At 55.1% G+C, this 19,357-nt stretch overlaps 8 protein-coding genes across 8 annotated transcripts; 5 read left to right on the top strand and 3 right to left on the bottom strand.

Annotated features, from left to right (window-relative positions):
* Positions 1-60: 60 nt before the first annotated feature.
* On the bottom strand, positions 61-1,525 carry J4E85_005144 (uncharacterized protein; the record flags this gene model as incomplete). Its single annotated transcript, XM_051469394.1, has 5 exons — positions 61-583; positions 630-885; positions 933-1,040; positions 1,177-1,263; positions 1,312-1,525. 5 exons carry the CDS (start codon positions 1,523-1,525, stop codon positions 61-63), a joined length of 1,188 nt encoding a protein of 395 aa, XP_051326225.1.
* A 965-nt stretch (positions 1,526-2,490) lies between these two features.
* J4E85_005145 (uncharacterized protein) lies at positions 2,491-4,330 on the top strand (the record flags this gene model as incomplete). Its single annotated transcript, XM_051469395.1, has 5 exons — positions 2,491-2,735; positions 2,843-3,039; positions 3,089-3,173; positions 3,220-4,154; positions 4,206-4,330. 5 exons carry the CDS (start codon positions 2,491-2,493, stop codon positions 4,328-4,330), a joined length of 1,587 nt encoding a protein of 528 aa, XP_051326226.1.
* A 1,146-nt stretch (positions 4,331-5,476) lies between these two features.
* Positions 5,477-6,458, top strand: J4E85_005146 (uncharacterized protein; the record flags this gene model as incomplete). The annotated part of the gene is made up of 2 exons (XM_051469396.1): positions 5,477-5,649; positions 5,708-6,458. 2 exons carry the CDS (start codon positions 5,477-5,479, stop codon positions 6,456-6,458), a joined length of 924 nt encoding a protein of 307 aa, XP_051326227.1.
* A 509-nt stretch (positions 6,459-6,967) lies between these two features.
* Positions 6,968-7,931, top strand: J4E85_005147 (uncharacterized protein; the record flags this gene model as incomplete). The annotated part of the gene is made up of 2 exons (XM_051469397.1): positions 6,968-7,475; positions 7,531-7,931. The coding sequence occupies 2 exons, from the start codon at positions 6,968-6,970 to the stop codon at positions 7,929-7,931; spliced, it is 909 nt and encodes a 302-aa protein (XP_051326228.1).
* Positions 7,932-8,316: 385 nt separating this feature from the next.
* J4E85_005148 (uncharacterized protein) lies at positions 8,317-9,609 on the top strand (the record flags this gene model as incomplete). The annotated part of the gene is made up of 1 exon (XM_051469398.1): positions 8,317-9,609. The coding sequence occupies one exon, from the start codon at positions 8,317-8,319 to the stop codon at positions 9,607-9,609; it is 1,293 nt and encodes a 430-aa protein (XP_051326229.1).
* Positions 9,610-10,428: 819 nt separating this feature from the next.
* Positions 10,429-13,767, bottom strand: J4E85_005149 (uncharacterized protein; the record flags this gene model as incomplete). The annotated part of the gene is made up of 9 exons (XM_051469399.1): positions 10,429-10,701; positions 10,753-11,115; positions 11,170-11,462; positions 11,843-12,220; positions 12,273-12,642; positions 12,693-13,102; positions 13,150-13,552; positions 13,605-13,698; positions 13,751-13,767. 9 exons carry the CDS (start codon positions 13,765-13,767, stop codon positions 10,429-10,431), a joined length of 2,601 nt encoding a protein of 866 aa, XP_051326230.1.
* A 1,653-nt stretch (positions 13,768-15,420) lies between these two features.
* Positions 15,421-15,901, top strand: J4E85_005150 (uncharacterized protein; the record flags this gene model as incomplete). The annotated part of the gene is made up of 3 exons (XM_051469400.1): positions 15,421-15,449; positions 15,501-15,581; positions 15,658-15,901. The coding sequence occupies 3 exons, from the start codon at positions 15,421-15,423 to the stop codon at positions 15,899-15,901; spliced, it is 354 nt and encodes a 117-aa protein (XP_051326231.1).
* A 253-nt stretch (positions 15,902-16,154) lies between these two features.
* On the bottom strand, positions 16,155-18,488 carry J4E85_005151 (uncharacterized protein; the record flags this gene model as incomplete). Its single annotated transcript, XM_051469401.1, has 7 exons — positions 16,155-16,196; positions 16,246-17,007; positions 17,057-17,714; positions 17,764-17,798; positions 17,846-17,959; positions 18,047-18,084; positions 18,134-18,488. 7 exons carry the CDS (start codon positions 18,486-18,488, stop codon positions 16,155-16,157), a joined length of 2,004 nt encoding a protein of 667 aa, XP_051326232.1.
* Between the last annotated feature and the right edge of the window lie 869 nt (positions 18,489-19,357).

Consider the following 19,357-nt stretch of genomic DNA (forward strand, 5'->3'; position numbering starts at 1 on the left):
TCTGATGAAGAGCCAGCTCTAACACGGCCGCGCTGGGCGCGAACAAGTAGCGTGGTCATCTCAAACATGGTAGAATGGGCTCTTCCCCCCCGGCTTCTCTTCATTGACGCTCACCGCCGTATTCGTATCGCCGTCTTGGTCGCACGACCTTGTGTCCGTCTCTTGCTTTTGTAGCTCGTTGCGCTCAATACTGAACTCGTTCGTGACAAATATACCACTGCCCCGGCGATCAAGCTCGCCCAGCCTACTCGCTGGCAGTGCATCATCTTCGCTCTCTCGCTCAGAGGCACTTTTGCCAGACACGTTGCTCTTGTTGCCGGTTCCAGCCGGCCCATGGTTGCTCTTCCAGCCCATGGGATACGATTGACGCTTCGTAGTGTTCTTGGTCCCTATGCCCGAGCCGAAAAGTGGCCCGAAAAAGCGAACGAATGGAGCGCGCAGCATAGGAAGGCAAGCACATACGATACCCGCATTTGCTTCTATCACCGACCATATTGTCGCGGGTACGGGACCCCAGGTTGGATCGGGGTTGTTTGCGGATCGTGCGATTGTGGTGGCACGATATATAGACGCGAAAGTGACACTAGCAGGTTAGCAATGGGCCTTTGACGGAACTCTCAGACACGTACAAGCCTCCAGTGCCAAACACAAGCGCCACGCCCAGCTTTTCAGCCCGTCCCATAGAAAGACTCAAGATCTGCCGAAAAGGCATCGCAAGCAGCATAAAGTCGGTCGTGATTTGAACCGTCGCATAGGAGATCCACCAGGGTTCATTCTTAAAACACCGGGCACCGGGTATGGTCCTGTCCCAGAAGGCCGCGATTGGTGTGCATTGGAACACGGTCGCGATAGTGAATGCGAAGCCGGTGATGATGATCCAAGCGTCTACATCAAAGTCAGTCGATGAACTGGTGTCATGTCAGAGCACTTACTCATGATGTGACAAGCAATACGGAACGACTTGGTGGTTATGGCGAAGATTCGGTAGTAAAGACAAACTACAGAGATCTTGTTGAACATCAGAACGACTTTGTAGACGACTGCAACGGTCAGTAAGCTTCGTAGTGACACTCTGCACCATCTTCACTAAATGTCCTTTCGTAGCCATTCAGGCCGGGCTCCTGGAGCACTCCATGCTGTCCAGAAGGATTGTACGGTCGTTGAGAATCTACTTACTGTTTGCTCCGTAGAACCATTGGCGAGCGATGATGCGGGAATCGGCGGGTAAGGATTTCCATGGTCTTCCGTATCCATAGACTACCGCTGTTCGAATTTAACGAGTGTCCCTCGAGGTGATGCGAGTCCACTAACCTTGACACTCTGTTACAGAGAGCACGACCGATGATATCAAGGCAGCGACGATCATGTAGTCGTCCATTCCCAGACCACTTCGCTTGGTCAATCGCTGTGCAAGGCGTCCGGCGACAAAGAGACCCGCGACGATGACGGCTAAGACGCTGGTGAGCCAGAGGCCCCATCCACGCTCAACTGAGCCTTGAGTTCCAAGGCCGACGTTGGGAGCCATGTCGCATGAGGGTACACTCAAGTTTTGGAGAGCAAGTCCTGTGGATGACCCACGAACAGCGGGAGCCTACGGTATAATCATTAATGGGCCTCGTGCAGCATGGGACTTTCCAGGTACCCGGCCCTGAAGATACGGCGATGCACGGTATAGGGTGTGCAGCGGCTGATGACCCTTCCGTGGGGACATCACGGGAATGCTTTGACGGCGAATTTCTCTGCATTCGTATCCGACGCGATTGGATCTGGTGTACCAATCTTCGGGGACCACACATGTCGATCTCTACAATGCCGTGCGCGCTCAGGGTTTTCCCTGCTACGGTCCAGGCGTTTGCCGTGAATGCCAGGGCTGACTGCCAATCGGCTCGGTGCAGTGTACTGAACAGGTATGGGTGGGTGACATCAGATGGCGATCAGCGGTGCCCGGAATTGTGCCGGATGTAGGCAAATCGCACTCATCGCCTACGCCCGTCAGGTTTGGGTCTTGAGTTGTATCGAAAAAGCAAAGGCTTGAGCGGAATGAACAGCATCAAAGTCCCAAGTGTTCGGGTTCGTATGTCACGACGATGGAGAGGTCCGCCAGATCGAAAGGTTCCGGGCGACTGGGAGACGGGTAGCGCATTGGGACTAGTGTTGTCCTTGCTAGGGCTGCAGCCGAGATGAAGCCTCGTGCGTACCCGTCCTATCTGACAACGTCGAAGCTTTTGACGCCGGCGTAAGACCGCGCGCACTCGGCATGAGTCCTTCGCAACACTGCCATCTGCCTCGGGACTTTGTCTGGTCGGAGCTTTGTCTGGTTGCAGCCCTGTTTGTCCCATCGACGACGGCTGGCAACGCAGGAACGTGGAGCTAACAGCTTGCCACCGAGCCGTGATTTACATCTCGCTCCAATAAAGTCAGCTGGTCGCCCTCCAGCTGTTTGAAGTTATTCCGTCGAGCGCATGGTAGTTGCTGTTTCGAGTTGAAATTATGCAACACCTCCTCCTTACCGCTGCAGCTGTAGCTTCGCTATTCGGTTCGGCCGTCGCAGCGCCGAAGAATGGCTCCAACATCGAGACGTCGAGCGGTACCTTGATCGGTCACCCATCGTCTAACAAGACACATGTGACTGAATTCTTGGGCATTCGATATGCTGAAGCGCCAGTCGGCGAACTGAGATTTGCTGCGCCGAAGAAGTTCGACGCGCCCAAAGGAACCGTTTTCGAGGCATCCGAGTGGGTCAGTAATCACGACATCACTGGGTAGTGCTCAATCACTGACAGACTGTAGTCTCCGTATGTTGAGAGTTCGAACATGTAGGATACGTCTAATGACTTTACAGTGACTGCCCTGCTGTTAAGCCGCCAGTATCAGCTTTCCCCAACTTCACACAGCCATCCGGCTTGCGTGTGTGGAAGAACTTCGCAGCTCAGAGCAACAATTCGGTGTCCGAGGACTGCTTGAAGCTCAATGTCTGGACGGCGAGTGCTGGCGATACCGATGCAAAGAAACCAGTGCTGGTGTTTCTTCACGGAGGACGTACGTGGTCCCTTCGGCTGTCATGGATGACTTCTAACAGCCACGCTAGGTTTCCAGATCCCCGGCCCTCACTCTCCCTTCTACAACGGGCAGTATCTGGCCGACGCTGAGGATGTCGTCGTTGTGACATTCAAGTAAGACACCCGCTGTGGTCGACCCTACACCTACTGACTGGGTCAGTTACCGATTGGGCATCTTCGGCTTCGCTGGTGCTCCTGGTGTTGAGAAGAACGCGGCCCTGCGCGACCACCGTAGCGCTGTCGAATGGGTGCGCGATAATATCGCTGGCTTTGGAGGCGACCCTTCGCGCATCGTCATCTTTGGACAAAGTGCAGGTGGCGCCGCTGTCGACTACTGGGCATACGCCTGGAAGAACGACCCGATTGTGTCGGGTCTCATCCCCATGTCTGGAACCTCACTGAGCTTCGTTCCCAACACAGTCGAGTACTCGCAGTCTATCTGGTACAATGTATCCCAGACCATCGGTTGTGGGGGTGCTGCCAATGACTCTGCCGCTGTCGTATCTTGCGTACGTTCTGCAAACATGTCTGCTCTTCTGGCTGCCTCGGCAAAGGTTCCTGGTCTTCCCAGCGTCGGTCTGACTCAAGCGACCTTCCATCCAACCGTCGACAACATGACGGTTTTTGCGGATTATCAGCAACTCTCAGCGGACGGTTCCTTCGCCAAGATTCCGCTTTTGGTCGGCAATGCGGACCACGAAGACGGCTGGTATCGCATTTCAGGGTGGGCGGCCAAGCTGAACTTTACCAACGCGCAATGGGATCTGTTCACCCAGCGTGGCTTCACATGCCCATCCTCCTTGTCCGCTGCATACAGGGCGCAGTACGACGTACCGACCTGGCGATACAGATACCACGGAGATTGGGAGAACCTTCGCCTCTACAACGGCAGCGCAGGCCTCGGGCCTCGAGGAAGCGCGGCCTACCACGGCTCTGACCTAGGCCTGGTCTTCGGTACCGCTCAAGACATCTCTGGCCTGCCCAATTCTCCTGCTGAGAACCAGTATATGAAGCATGTCCAGGGCGCCTGGGCTGCGTTTGCCCGTGATTCGCAGGAGGGGTTGACCAAGTACGGATGGCCGATGTATAACTCGGGTAAGCACTGGGAACACCCGAACGCCTGTTTCTACGCTAACACGTGCAAAGGCAATGCTACACTCGTCGAGCTGGCTTATAACAACGACCCTATGCCCAAGTTTGTCAATCCGACAATCTATGACGCATCTTGCCCCGCGAAAAACGATCCGCTGCCTGGACGAGGTGCTTTTTAAAGAAAGATGGTTGCATTTGTATCAAGTAGACACCCTTCTAGCATGTTATTCAGCAACACCTTTGTGACGTTTGTCATCGCTTTGTTCTAACTATCGTCGTCTGCGTTCATGCGATTCGCATCGCTGCGTCCTCTCGTAATTGGTCGCATAAGATCACAAATCCAAATCTTGGATGACTCGCCGTTGAACCCGGCGTTGAGTCTGTGTCAGAAGAGGTTGTGTTCCCGGCACTTGGGTCCCCAGGACCTGCCTCGTTCGGATGGCGTTAACGTTTATGGTTACGGCCCGATGCGCTGACGCCAACCAACGAACTTTGTCGTGAGCCAGGACTGCGCCAACCGACTGTTTGTAAGAACGCCGACGAAGGACAACCCACCGCAACGGTTATATCAGATCGATATCCCGGTCATTCGATTGGACTGCCGAGGTGATTGTGACAGCGGCTGCATCTGCGATGGTAGGAGCACGTGGATGTAGCGCACCTAGCTGCACCGGAGACATCCCCCCGAATGAATTCATCGCGTATCGCGCCCTGATCACGACTTCTGCATTGACGCGATGTAGCCAGGTTTGCCGTTCGATAGTTCCGTCGAGTAGGATTGAGGCTCGTCGGCTGCGCGCATGCAACCGCCGTTCTTCAAGAGCCAGAACGCAGACGAACTCTTCTGACCCGCCTCCTCCACTTGGATAGCTGCTTGACTCGCAATTCCATCGCACTAATTTGAGACTGTAGCAGCGGACGCCTAGATCCTATACGACGACCCGTGTCACAAGATGTCCAGTCGCGTTGATATCATCATGAAAGGCGAACAGACTGCAGAGACGGGAGACAACAAGGATGATCCCCCGTCTTGGCAATATATACATGTCCCAATAAGGCGCTGGGATGTCAGAGTACAGGTACCGAGACTAGAATGCCATGCCGCGTCCATGCTAACCCACCACAGCAAAGTTAGTGCGGGACCCTTGCGATTGCGGCGTGATGTGTGCATAGAACACGGGCTGGCGCCCCGCGCCTTGGGTCTATACTTCTAGGACGACTACCTGGTAGTTGTCAGGTACTAAAACCAACGACTTTCCGGCTGGAAGGTAGTCTGCCTTGCATTTGAACAGTACGCGAAACGGACCGTCTTCACAACCGCGAGGATGAGCTCACTGGGTGCCTGGCAGTTCACGCCACTCATGACCGAGTTTCCTACCAATGTGTTGCCCAACCTAGGGTTCTGGAGTGCGAAGAACGGATCTTGGGAATACCAGATTCAGCTGGCATGGCCGCTGAACTGGACCTCACAGGAGGAGACGTCGACTGTGGAGACAATGTAAGGACACAGGCAGCGCCAGCGGCACCACGGGGATTCGGACTGACACGGCTACTAGGTATGTCCTCGACGGCAATGCTCTGGGTATGACTGCCACAGAAGCCTTCCGCCGCCGCCGTCCCGTCGAGTTCAACATGCCCGACTGCATTGTCGTCAGCATAGGCTACCCGGAGACCATCGAAGATTCACCGTACAGCACGCAGCGGAGCTACGACTTCCAGCCTCCAGTCTGCGATGGCTGCCCCTTACCTGCGGTGCCCGGCGTGCAGTCCAATGCGGATGAGTTCATCGAGTTCATCGACAATGCTCTCCGGCCATGGGTTCAGGAGACGGCTTTCCCGAAAGCTGAGTTTGACCGCGACGCACTCTACGGCCACTCCTTTGGCGGCCTCTTCGTCCTGTATGCGCTCACGGTACGGCCTGATCTCTTCGATACGTTCCTCAGCGCTTCTCCGGCCCTCTTCTTCAACGACGACTACGTCTTCAACAACACGGACTTCCTCGCACCGCTGGTGTCGCCTTCGGCCAGCGACACGGCCAACGCGACCAAGCCTGCTTTCCAGATAAGCTACGGCGCGCTCGAACAGAAGCTGGTGAAGCGACGGACGGAGACGGACGCGGAGTTTGCGTTCAGGCAGAGCATCCTCGTGCCGCAGCGCATGACGGATCTGAGCCAGAAGCTGTACAGCAGGCTGGAGGGCAGCCCGGCGTTGAGGGATGTCAGCATCCACGAGTACCCGTTCAGTGACCATGCGGCAGTAGGCGCGGCAGCTCTGGCGGACGGCATCGACTACTTCCTGGACTGGTGAGAGAGTGCGAGGTTGTGGGAGAGCAAGGGATGTCAACGTGTCCATGTACCTAAGTTCCGCGTTAGCCGGGCGCAACGGGGCAGTAGCTTGACGAATGGATCCGGACTACCTGCCGCTTTGGCAGTATAGCGCAGTGCTTGACCGCCTTGTTCGAACACCTGGGGGAGGCGGCGGCGGGCGTCACTGAGTGGTGGAACGGCGCAGATTGCGCGACAGGTGTCTTGCCCACCGCACCCACCGCGGTGCGCATGGGGTGCGATAAGTGATGGCGGCGGCGGGCGGCATTGGCTGCCAGGGCGGGGCGGTGGGTCCGGCCGCCAGCAGGAGGCTCAACGGACGGGTTTGATCAGCGCGGGCTGCAGAAAAGATTTCGCCTAGGGAACCCCGGCGCTACGTCATCTTGAGGGAGACGACGGGTCCGGTGAGAGGGAGCACCGCACGTAGAAATAGCATCGCCGACGCTCCCCAGCACGCCGACGACGACGACGCCGACGACGCCGACACACACGATGCAGCGCGCCAACACGACCGAGAGCCTGCGCACGCCCGGCGCCGCCATCTCGACGCTCAACCTCAACAAGCCCCCGCGGCCGGGCATGGAGCGCGCGCCCACGTCGACCAACCTGACGCGCCCGCTGCCCATCCAGCGCCTCGAGGGCAAGGTCGTCATGATCACGGGCGGCGGCGGCAAGGTGGGCGTCGAGTCGGCCGGCCGCCTGCTCATCGAGGGCTGCAACGTCGCCCTCATCGACATCGACCAGACGGCCCTCGAGGTGGCCGTGCCCGTGCTCAAGGCCGCCATCCCCACGGGCATCCCCATCGAGTCGCGCCTGCTGACCATCGTCGCCGACGCCACCAAGGAGCCCGACGTCGAGGCCTGCGCCAAGAAGGTCGTCCAGCGCTTCGAGAGGCTCGACGCCGCCCTGCTCAACTGCTGCCACCGCGGCGAGTCCAAGAGCATCTTCGACGTGACCGAGGACGACTTTGACCGCATCATGACCATCAACGCCAAGTCCGGTACGCCCACGTGACCCCACGTGACCCCACCACGTGACCCGCTGACCACTGCCAGCTTTCCTCGGCGTCAAGTACGCCGCCACCGCCATGCAGACGACGGCCGCCGGCGGCTCCATCATCATCCGCTCCTCCATCGCCGGCCTGCGCGGCTTCCCCAACCTCATCTCGTACAGCGCCAGCAAGTTCGCCCTGCGCGGCATTGCCCTCACCGCTGCCGAGGAGCTCGGCCCCCTCAACATCCGCGTCAACACCATCCACACCAGCATCATCCAGACCCCCGGCTACAAGGACGGCTGGAGCAAGGAGAAGCTGGCCGAGCTCAAGGAGGAGACTGCCCTCGACCGCTTCAGCAGCCCCGACGACGTGGCCAGCGTCGTCGCTTTCCTCGTCAGCGAAGACAGCAAGTTCATGACCGGCGGCCACCTGAAGATTGACGGCGGCTGTGTCGCTGTCTAGACGTTCCACGTAGCCTTGCTTGTTGTACTGCCATGGTCGTCATTTGCATGGATGGAGTTTGGGATGCCCGCCTTTCTTCACAGGCCGAGGCTGCATGTTTTGCGCAGGCTGCCATCACGGAGCCGACACATAGAGGCACTTTATTAGACGGGTAGAAATGCATCACCACACGGACCTGTGTCCGCAAGTACTCCATCTGTCAGCATGCTTAGGCATACCTAGGTGCTTTGCCATGACAGCGCGTGACGTCACTGCGTCGTTTCCGAAAGTATCCGCGAAGCTGCCATGGTGTGACGTGCATTAGCCATACGCCATCCCTCGGAAGGTTTCTTCGCGACTTTCAACTTCAATCCTCACTTCAACCCGTTAGAGACCCAAAGCCACCATGTCCGAACCTACAGCGACCCAACACCATCCCAAGTTCCAAACTCGCAAGCCAGAGCAAGATGCCGTCGACTACGAAATGCAGACATATACGCGCGGACTGGACTTTGAACGCCCACCGCTCACCTTCCAGGCTGACAAATGGGAAGAGCTGGCCTGCAGTCGCATGTCAGCCGACTCAAAAGGCTACGTATACGGATCCGCCGGCGTACGGGAGACCACAGACAAGAACCGCAGTGCCTTTAGAAGATGGTCGATTGTACCCAACCGCCTAGTCAGGTACGACGGCTTCCCTGACCTGACATCCGAGATCTTTGGGGAGAAGATGGTAGCACCCATCGCCATGGCGCCCGTCGGTGTACTCAAAATCTTCAACCCAGAAGGCGAGGTCGCGGCTGCAAAAGCAGCAGCCAAAGAAGCCATCCCGTACATCCTAAGTACGGCAAGTAGTACGAGTATAGAAGATACTGCCGCAGCCAACGGCCCCAACAGTCAACGCTGGTACCAACTCTACTGGCCGTCACGCGAACACGACGACATCACCATTTCGCTACTTGAACGCGCAAAGAACGCCGGCTTTACAGCTCTGTTTGTAACTCTAGATACGTACATCCTCGGATGGAGACCCGAAGACATGGACAACGGATACAACCCCTTCATGCGCGCCGACCGCACAGGCGTAGAACTTGGCATGACGGATCCTGTGTTCCGGAAACAGTTCAAAGCGAGACATGGCGTGGATGTAGAACGAAAGATGGAGGCTGCGGCGCCAGAATGGATGAGGACGATTTTCCCGGGCGAGAGCCATAGTTGGGAGGATGTCGAGTTTCTCCAGAAACACTGGCATGGGCCGATTGTGCTCAAGGGCATTCAGAGCTTGGCTGATGCGAGGAAGGCGGTGGAAATTGGCGTGCAGGGCGTCGTTGTGAGTAACCATGGGGGCAGGCAGCTCGATGGAGGGAATTCGTCGTTGGGCGTGCTGCCACATATTGTTGATGCTGTTGGGGATAGGTTGACCATTTTCTTCGACAGCGGGATACAATCGGGTGCTGACATTGCCAAGGCCATGGCGCTAGGAGCCGACTGCGTGCTGATTGGTAGGCCGTATGTGTATGGTCTGGCGCTTGGAGGAGAGAAAGGCGTGGAGCATGTGCTCAAGAGTCTGGTGGGTGAGCTCGAGTTGACATTGCATTTGAGCGGCATCCCGAGCGTGCAAAAGAAGGATTTGAATCGCGCCGTGCTCGTTAGAGAGGAGGCGCTTTTCGAAAGTGTGAAGGGGGTGGGATTGCGTTAGGGGAGATATTGCAATCTATATGGATCTTCATCTAATCACATGTAAACGTGTCGACACTCTTTTTAGCCTCACTCTTCCCTTTCACCAGCCACCTCCCGTGACCAACCGCAGTAAGCGCTACACATTCTTCGATGTACGAGCACTTATAAGCAGCAGCTCCATTCGGCGACATCTTGGTATCAGAATAGTGTAACCGTTCTGAACTTACCCTCTTCTCACCTTCACTTCGATCAAGACTTGCGTGGGTATCTAGACTTCCCGACGTTACCTTAACTTTGTCCATCTCCTGCAAATCACCAACACAATCTCCTCTTCATCTTGCAAACAGGGTTGTACTTGAGCGGATGAAGCGGGCTCTGGAACTGCAGTTTGGTGGATTCTTTGGAGGCGAGTGAGATGGTGGTAGAGACGCATGTAGGAATGAGCACGTTGGAGATTGGATTTGGTGACGCCGCGGACCAAAAGTGTGAGACCCCTTTTCTTTCCGATGGTAACGACTTCCTTACTTTTACCATGACGGGTGGTCGTGAGCTACATGCAGGGCATGACCGGGAACTTGTACCTTTAACTTTCTTCTTCCGGGTCAATGAGGATACGTATCCGCCAACTCCATTCGCTCCAAGGTACTTTTTCGGCTAACCATTACTGCCGCAAAATACTCTCGTTACCCTTGAACTACGAGTGTCAATGTCACTCCCCTGTGATAAATGATCTGAGTTTTGCAAGGCTCAATGCTATACGGATATATCAAGCATCACCAACTACGCATGCCGAATCTACAGACGCCAATCCAGAAAAGGCCTTTTATTGGACGACAGATCACACCCTCATCATCATCCGTACCGTAGGAATAAAGTCTTGACTATCCTTCTCTTGCTGTTCGAAGCTCTGTTTAAAGGCTGCCAACCCCGCAAGGATTCCGCATACCATAAACACCAACGACACAAGCGACCAAATAACACCCCAGCATTGCGACGAACCGCCATACCGCTTAGCGAAGACGCTGGCATCAGACGAGTTGACCTTACGGAGAATGAGGTCGTCACAGATATCCCAGACGCTGTAGAGAGAAGACATGACGCCGATGAAAAGCTGGAGCGGCGTTAGCAAGGACGTTTCGAGGGGACAGGGAAAGACACCTACGACCATGAACCTCAACGCCTCGCCATGTTCGATGAACCAGAAGGCTACCAGTAGCCCTACGCTGAGAAGAATTGTGACGATAGTCAACCAGTCTTTTCTCGCCCACCATAGTGTCAGCAAGAAGCAAACGCCTAGCACTATACTCGCTACTTTGGATGCCACGATGTTGAAGCCACAGAAGGTCAGCAGAGCACCTATCAATGAGGAGCCCAAGTAGCCAGCAGGCAGAGTTATGAATTGCTTGCCGCCGCGCATATGCGTTACACCGCCTTCATGGGGATCAAGGGAGATGGACTCCACTCGCCCGCCGGTACAGCAGGATGTTATTGCATGAGAGAATTCATGAAAGGCTATGACGAGCATCTGTGGGTTTCGTCAGCTATCAACATCTCCCATTGCCCCACGCTACCTACATACCTTGAACGGCCACAACACCCACCGTACATACGGCAAGTTCCACAACAACGCAATAACGACAACATACGCAGCAATAACACCCAGCGTAACCCCTTGGGTGTGATTTACACTCAACCCGCGGCGCTCAAAGTGATGCGAAGCCTGCGAGGCGACAGCCGGCCCCGCTGTGACCAGGGTCCGGCGCGCTAATTTGGCGAGCGTGCTGGTGTTGCGAGGCGACGCTGCTGGCGGCATGGCGGTGTAGTTGTACGTCTCTGTGGTATGAAGTGTTTGAGCGTGGGCAGAGCGGAAGCCTGGGTACTGAGTAGCCAAAGTACAGAGGAATGAAGATGCTGTTCTTGTTGTTCTGGTGAGTGAAAGCGGAGAGTGGCTGGGGAGAAGACGTGGAGCTGACGCGTTGTTTGTGGAATGCGCCACGCAGCACGCTAAATTTAGCAGGGATGTGGCTGTGTCGGCATTTTGTCATCAGGTACACGGAACAGGAGACAAAGCAGACTTGGACACTGGAAACAGTAGATGATATTGTATTGAATGGGATAGTCTGTGTATTATGTATACCGCTTGGTAGAGTGCGGCGTCATGCTGAAAGGAAGCGGTTCACTGAGCTGTGCGAATGCATCTTCGTCCCAAATACCAGGATATGAACTGAGTATGCATCGAGAGAAACCCTAACCTCGGCGCTCCTCGTCAATGTGTTCCTGATGCACTGACATGCCCCTCTCGGGCGAAGTATCGACATCTTTGTCGCCATACTTCTCAGATCCAACAGCACCAGTAGCGCCGACAGCGCTGTGGCGTCGCTCCCAGTATGAGTCGTCGCGTTCGTTACGGCTGATGTATCCAGCCGGGACCCACTTCTTACTGGTCCTGGCAGATAGGCTCGGGTCCGAGTACATGATATCGACGTTCTCAAGAGACAACGATTTGGTCTCGAAGACGAAGAAGTAAACGACACCAGCGGCGACGAAGTTGCAGGCGAAGAAAACGAAACCGAAGGCGTATCCGATACCGTCGTCAGCGTAAGGTGTGAGGAAACCGATCAGGAAGTTGCCTAAGAATGGTCGTTAGCAAGCGAAGTCGGCATAAGAAAGCATGTTGCTTACCGAGCCAGTTGAACGCTGTAGCCAAAGAGGCTTGCTTCGCGCGAGTCCTGAGCGGGAAAGTTTCGCCAATGATAACCCAAATGAAAGGACCCCAGGTGGCGGCGAAACTTGCGATGAACATGCAAGCAGCAACGATCATAACGATACCGGCAGTGGGGTTGTCTTGCGGTGGGAGCGCAACACCGATGATGGCAAAGATGAGCAGCCAAGTAGCTTGCCAGAGACCGCCAATGACGAGCGGCACACGGCGACCGACTCGCTCAATGAGGTACAACCCGGGGATCGTCATGGCCACGTTGACAGCACCAAGAATAAGTTGAACTTGGAGAGGATCATCAATGCCTGCGGATTGGAAGATAGTCGCGCCATACTGTGACGATTAGCGGCGTGCATGTGAGGTCGTTATTCGAGGGAACTTACGTAGAAGAAGTAGTTGACACCAGTCCACTGCTGGAAGAATTGGATAGCACATCCGACGAGAGTACGGTATGCAAGACGCGGGATACCGGATGGCTGGCCAGTGAAGCATTCTACCCAAGTACCTTGCCCGGCGCTCTTTTGCTCGTTGATGGAATCCTCCATCTCCTTGAAGTCCGAGTTGACCAGCTCGTGGTTGGGGTCGTGTGCCAAGCCTCGGAGACGAGCCATTGACATGCGCGCTTCTTCCCAACGGCCTTTGCCGGCCAACCATCTGGGCGATTCTGGCGTGAAGAGTACACCGAAACCAAGAGGGAGCGAGAAGCCGATTCCGAGGCCAATGACGATTCTCCAGGCGGCATCGCTTTCTTCGCCCGGATTGTCACGGACACCAAAGTTGATAATGTTGGAAACTGCATATAGTAAGTACTTTGTAAGCACACATCTGGGCCAGACCTACTCAGGATGCCAACAGTGATCATAAGCTGGTAAGATGCGACGACGGCACCACGAATCTCTCGTGGGCAGACCTCAGACTGGTACATCGGTACACCAATAGAGAGAATACCGACACCGAGACCAGCAACGATACGACCAATAGTCATGTGGACCCAGGTGTTCATCGCTGTGACCTGGATGATGTTGCCAATGACGAATATGAGCACACCGATGGAGAGATTGCGGCGACGACCAAACCAGTCGGCAGTGTAAGCACCAGCGAGCGCGCCGATGAGAGTACCAATGGACATGAGGGATACAAGCAGGGACGAAATCGTGGGATCGAATGCTTTCTCGCCATTGCCCTGGTCCTGTCCAAAACGCTGGATGAAGTCCTTGAAGATGAGGATTCCACTGATTTGACCCTGCATTACGTGAGCCACACGCATTCACAGGCAGAGATTGGCAGATGCATACCGTGTCGTAACCGAAGAGGAAACCACCTATCGATGTGATGACACCAAGAATGATGGCTTCGATACCGCACTCGGCACCGCGAACGCGGACAGAACTATTCAGAGTCAATATAGCATTCATGCATAGTCGAACGGCGTCAAACGTACACTTTGCCCAGACCCATGGTTGTAGTAACGATTCGATCACGACAAGACCGATGTGCGAGACAAGATGGATTTACTTGTTCGGCACACGACGAATCTTAAGTATCGATGCCAATTCCAGTCCCGTGTCCCGTAATGCGGTAATGCCCAGCATCGCGCCGAGCGTTCGACTCCGGGGCTCCTACGTCATACGCGCCACGCCGTCACGCGAAATTGCGCGCGAGCGGCCTTACCAGCTTGGCTTCACCTCCTCCACAGCCAAACAAAAGTGATCCGGGGGTCTGAAACTGCAGTAGTGGGCTTGTCAATGCGACGCAGCCGCTGGGGGACAAGGGGCGTGTATGTGGGGAAGCAGGTCGCGATTCGATAGCCAAGCCAAATCCGCCCGACGTTCCGGGAAGCCCACCAAGAGATAGACGGCCTCGAGCACACATGGATCGGATCGTGCTCTCACATGCTCATCTGACGGTAGGCGTTGTACAAGGCGTCCTGCTAGATCCCTAACGTGCAAAGTGAACGCCTTTGATGCGCACCCCGCATTCAGGCGCAGAGCACTCAGCGACGCGCTCCAGGGACCGTTGTGCCGCACAGCCGGGCGCCAGAAACTTGGTGACGGTCGCGTGACTTGTGGATATCGACTCGACGACGCGTATTCTTCGGCCGGGGCCATGTCGGTGAAGATACTTCACTTCAAGATGCGACAGACGCTCTCGGCAGTGGGGATGATGGAGATGCGTACGACCCCATCCGGGCCTGTGCAGCCTCAACACCTGTGCTCCGACCATCCCTCCGACTCTTTGAACAATTGCCGCGCGAACCGGCACAAGCTTTGTCGCTGTGCTTGTTTTGGACTGCAATCTCCGATCGCTTGCAGTCTCTCTCCGGTCAAGTAAAGCGAGGGACCCAGTTTGGATGCAACGTAAGCCAGGTTGCGGCGACGGATTGGTGCGAGAGCGGCCCACATGAGGCTCAAGGAAGACACTAAGAACCTTCCATTACCTTGGCATGTCCGACCCGCATCGGACGAGAAAGTGAGGCCGTAATCTCGGCAGTTCCCACGTCGTGGAGTGGGTGTGAAGGCTTTGAGGGGCAGCCTGCGTGTTGGGGAGAAGAAGGGGTGTGGAGGTTGCGGAGACTGGAGAAAACTTCTCCTCAGTAGTAAGCACTGGGGACGAAAGCTGGAGAAGGAACAACACAAGCACCAACAACAGCAACCTTCTTGCGCAACTCTCCCTACAACATGACTTGTGTCTAGGTAATTTACACGACAACTGACTCTCACGGCTTCTTGCTCTGTGCGGTTTAGCGCATCCGGTGGGATGTACATAGTAATCCTGTCACCGCAGAAGGGAAGAGACACTGCGCCGGCAACGCGCCGATGCCAGGTACGATCTGAAACATCGTCATTCCCGCATCTTTCGATGTATCGATGTCTGAGTGAACAAAGACAATGCCCTTCAACGCGGTCTGCCAAGTCACGTGCGGCGTTCCTTGGTCCTTCTAGGCACCGTTGGAACGCGATGGTGATGTCATCATGTCGCGATACTCAGGAGCCAAGTTAGAATGCTGCATCAACCCAGAACCCCTAACAAGAACACTCGGAAAGACATTGCGGAGTACACCAAACTCAAATTTCCTATAGACAACCTCCGGACTCACAAGTAGATCACAAAATGGTCAAAGACAACGAAACCGTGATTGAGTAAGTGGCCCATGAACGTCAACGCAAGCAAAGTGCTTACGGCATCGCAAGGGAGTTCAACGAGCTGGTCAACATGTCGGCAGACGAACTACAAGACTGGCTTGGCAGCGATGAATCCGCTGGAGCCGGCTGGTAAGCCCTGCCTGCAACGAATGCAGTGCTGACGTTGCGAATCTTATGACATGCATGCCCTCTAAGACGCCTACAGGTCCAAAGACAACGGCTCCGGCGAGACAGTCGGCCACGATTCGGGTCGTAAAATCGTTGCTATACTGCAGAATAATCCGCAGAAGGACGCGGATAAGTATGAACAAGAAGACATTGACCACATGCGCAAGGTGGTAGCATACTGCAAGAGGCATCTTGCGCAAGAGGACAAGGCGAAGAAGGACACGGATAGCAAGAGCTACAAGAGCTTGAAAAACTGGGGTCACGACGCCCAGAAGGCTTGAGCATCTGCATGAATGGGAATGATGCTGGAAGAGGTGTGAACTCGACACAGGCTGAACAAGTAGCGATTTGCATATATCGAGGTCAAACCACAGGCTTCCAATATTGTGACAACAATGACACGAACACATGTCACTTCGTCATTTTGTGCAGGAGACATGGATTTCAAGACGGCCGTATCAAAAGTGGAGTAAAATAGAAACATTGCTTGAAAGACATCTAGGTAGAAGCGGCGCACAGGACGAGTGTCTTGGTCTACAGAGCAGTCGACCTCTTGCGGCCAGCGAAGTAGTTTCCCTTTGATTCGTTAGTTCTCAGTTCGAGTAGTCGGATCGGTGATACTTACTTGCATGCCACCCACGCACGCTGGCTGCTCCATTTCCTCCGTCTTTGTTCTCTCAGGTGGGCTTCTGCGCATGAAGCACTCGCCTACATGATGGCCCTCATCGCACGCAACGACCCATTGGCCCATACCCATGTCCTTGGGAGCGTGCCTGACACCTCTTCCACCGCCACCTACAATCAGATTGCCTGGTCGGTAGGTTGGATCCGCGCGCATACGCTTAATCACGCTGCTGTGGATGACGGCATTCGCGGGTATGTCGCGCGTCTCACCCTTGGGCAAAGGCCATCGGATCGCTTTCCATGTCCCATCCTCCTGTAAGTCCATGCGTCGGAAAGGCAGGTACTCCATTATGTTCCACGAAACGACGCCCATGCGATTGGCACCATTGTTGAATTGCAGGACGTCGTGGATACGGCCTTTGGTCGCAGCGCTGTGGAAATGTTTGTGGAAATGCGTGTTAGGGTGTTCGCGATGGTGCGAAAGGATGTTGTCGTCGTCAGTGTAGCCAGCTGTGTCGACGGATTGCGCGCCCGAATTGGCGATGACGGGTGAGGGCGACGCAGGATCGATTGCAATCATCGGGATGTTGTTCTGCGCTCGCGACACGTTGGTTGTGGGCTCCTCGTGGCAGCAACTCAGAGCTGCGAGCTTGTCTTCGTCAAAGTCGAGCCCAGCTTTTTGAGCTTCGCGCACCATCCACACCAGGGCTACGTGGCTCAGTGCTGCGTCGTCATCACCAAGAGGCCAGCCTCCTCCGATGTCCTACACGACGTTAGTATTGAAATTGAACCTCCGTGACGAGCACACTTACTGCATGGCATCCAGGAAACCAGACTTCTTGAATATCCTGCTCGCCATCTTCGTCTTGAGAGTTGAAAGTTCCCGCAGCGTCATAGGATCGCATCGAAGGAGTAGCAGAGCCGTGAACGCCATCAAGCTGGGAGCAGTCCGCGCTACGGCTGCGTACGCCTGAAGTCTCATGTGGGTCTCTGTAACGCTCAGGTGGTGGTGCTAATGTATCTCGCCGACCTCTACTCTGCTGTTCGTCGTGGTCTTTCTCGTCTAGGTCATGGTCTTCATGATCACCATGGATCAGATCCTTCATGTGCTGCCGGTGTCTGTGGCGATGCTTGTACAACATTGACCGGTCGGGCTTCTCTTGAGAGATGAGATCTTGTCTGAACTTTGCGCGTCGTTCATCGATGGATACTGCGTGTCGTATTACGTGGGCGCTGCTTCTTGCGGTGTAGGGGAATCTGCTACGTTGCATCCAGGCGTTCTCGAAAGCAGGCACGGAATTGACTGTATCGAAGAGGCCCAGAAACCGAATGGGTTTGACGGGGCGGCTGAACGTCTCGCGAAACGCGCACATGAATTCCAGAAGCTTTAGCTTCTCAGATTTCTCGCCTGGCTTGCGATCTTTGCCGCCTTTTTCGTCCGGTAATCTACATTGCCATTTCTGGAATGTTCTGAGATTGCGTTAGTGTAGAGTTCATGCATGCTACATGCTATACTCACTTCCATGCGAATTGACACATCTCTTCGTTTCCAGCCTGTCGACAATTAGAAATCGCCTGACAGACATTGGGCAGTTGCTTACAGAGAGGAGACCAACGTGATCAAGCATCTCTGCGAGGAAGCGAGCGGTATATGCACCACGCGAGAAGCCGAAGAAGAAGATATCATCGCCAGGTGTATAGTATCGCATTAGGAACTGTCCAGTCCATGTCAGCCAGCTGCGACCGGGTTCCGTCCTCTAGCCACTAAGCTGAGGATAGAGCTACCTCCTGGGATGGCTTACCTTGTATCCCGCCATGACATGCTGATCGAATGAAGTTCCTACACCAGATCAGATCCCATGCATCATAACGAGCCGCGCCGAACGTACCTATTGCGCTATCTTTTGCCTTTGCGTACCATGACTGGAACTTTTCCCATCGACCTGTTCGGGTCATGGATCCATTAGCTTTCGTAACATATGTACCGATTCCGGGCTGGTAGTAATGGAACTGATCATCCCCATTGCGATCGAGCATGCGATAGATCTTGAGGATGTTGCTGTCGGAGTCTGTGCCTGAGAATTTGTTGCCTGTACCATCGAAGCACAGGACAAACTTCTTGGTCACATGGTTCGGACGTCGTGACACGGCTCCGTAATCCATAGGGTTGTTGTTAGGTGGTTGTGCGGATACCTGAGGCGAAACGCTCGGTAGACGTGACTGCTCTGAGTTCTTGCGCGCCATGTTGAGACGTGGGGCTTGACGAGGAAGAGCACCTTGATAGGAAGCCAGCTTGGTCGTCAGAACGAAGCAGTCGCGAAGTGTCAAGTAGCCAAGTAATCTCTATCAACGCGGGGATCGGCTACAAAAGCCTAACACAACTGACGCGTGCTCCCCGTCTGGTCTGTCTCCAAAGCTTCCGAGCGTATCAAGCCACATTAAGATACTGATCGCCATTGCTAATGCGGCTTGTAACAAAGCTCGCCTATCGACGCGTCGATGTCGCAGGTGGTGGGCTGGGAGTAGTCCCGCCGCTAATAGCAGCCGCTGATCGTTCTGAAGTGCCGCTCGCCCTACAGCGACTATTGACCTTTGAAAGCTGAGATAAACTGACTACCATGCGCTATACGACGCCCCCACCCTGAGTTGCTACATGGATGATGCGGCAGCCACTCAAGCATCTGAGCGTTGCCTGGCAGAAGGCACGACAGATACACCGCATCCTGTCCCGTGTCGTGCTGCAATTGATTGCAGAAAAGAAACGCATGTGGCCCTCGACTGCAAGTAAGCCAATGCCACCGTTTCGCCACTATCCCGGCTGGCAATATGGTGGTAACCGATGGACGCGATGCTACGCAGTCCAGGCAGGCAAGCTCCGAGAGCTAATGCTGAGCGCGTTACTCGTGATCGCAGTGGTGTCCAATCCAATTGGACTCGGAAGCAGTGCATTCAACAAGAACGCGCCGATCAGAGAGGAGAGGTTGGTGTAGGTCTGCTCGCCGACATGTGAGCAGGAAAAGCACGTCGCGTCGATGGTTGACGCTACCCTTCCAGCGATCATTTGTGGGGAGGCGGCCCGTGCACCAGCCGTCTCGATTGCCGTCGTCTCGACT

Source organism: Alternaria conjuncta, assembly GCF_024043145.1.
Source record: "Alternaria conjuncta strain BMP 0040 chromosome Unknown scaffold_7, whole genome shotgun sequence".
NCBI lineage: Eukaryota > Fungi > Ascomycota > Dothideomycetes > Pleosporales > Pleosporaceae > Alternaria > Alternaria conjuncta.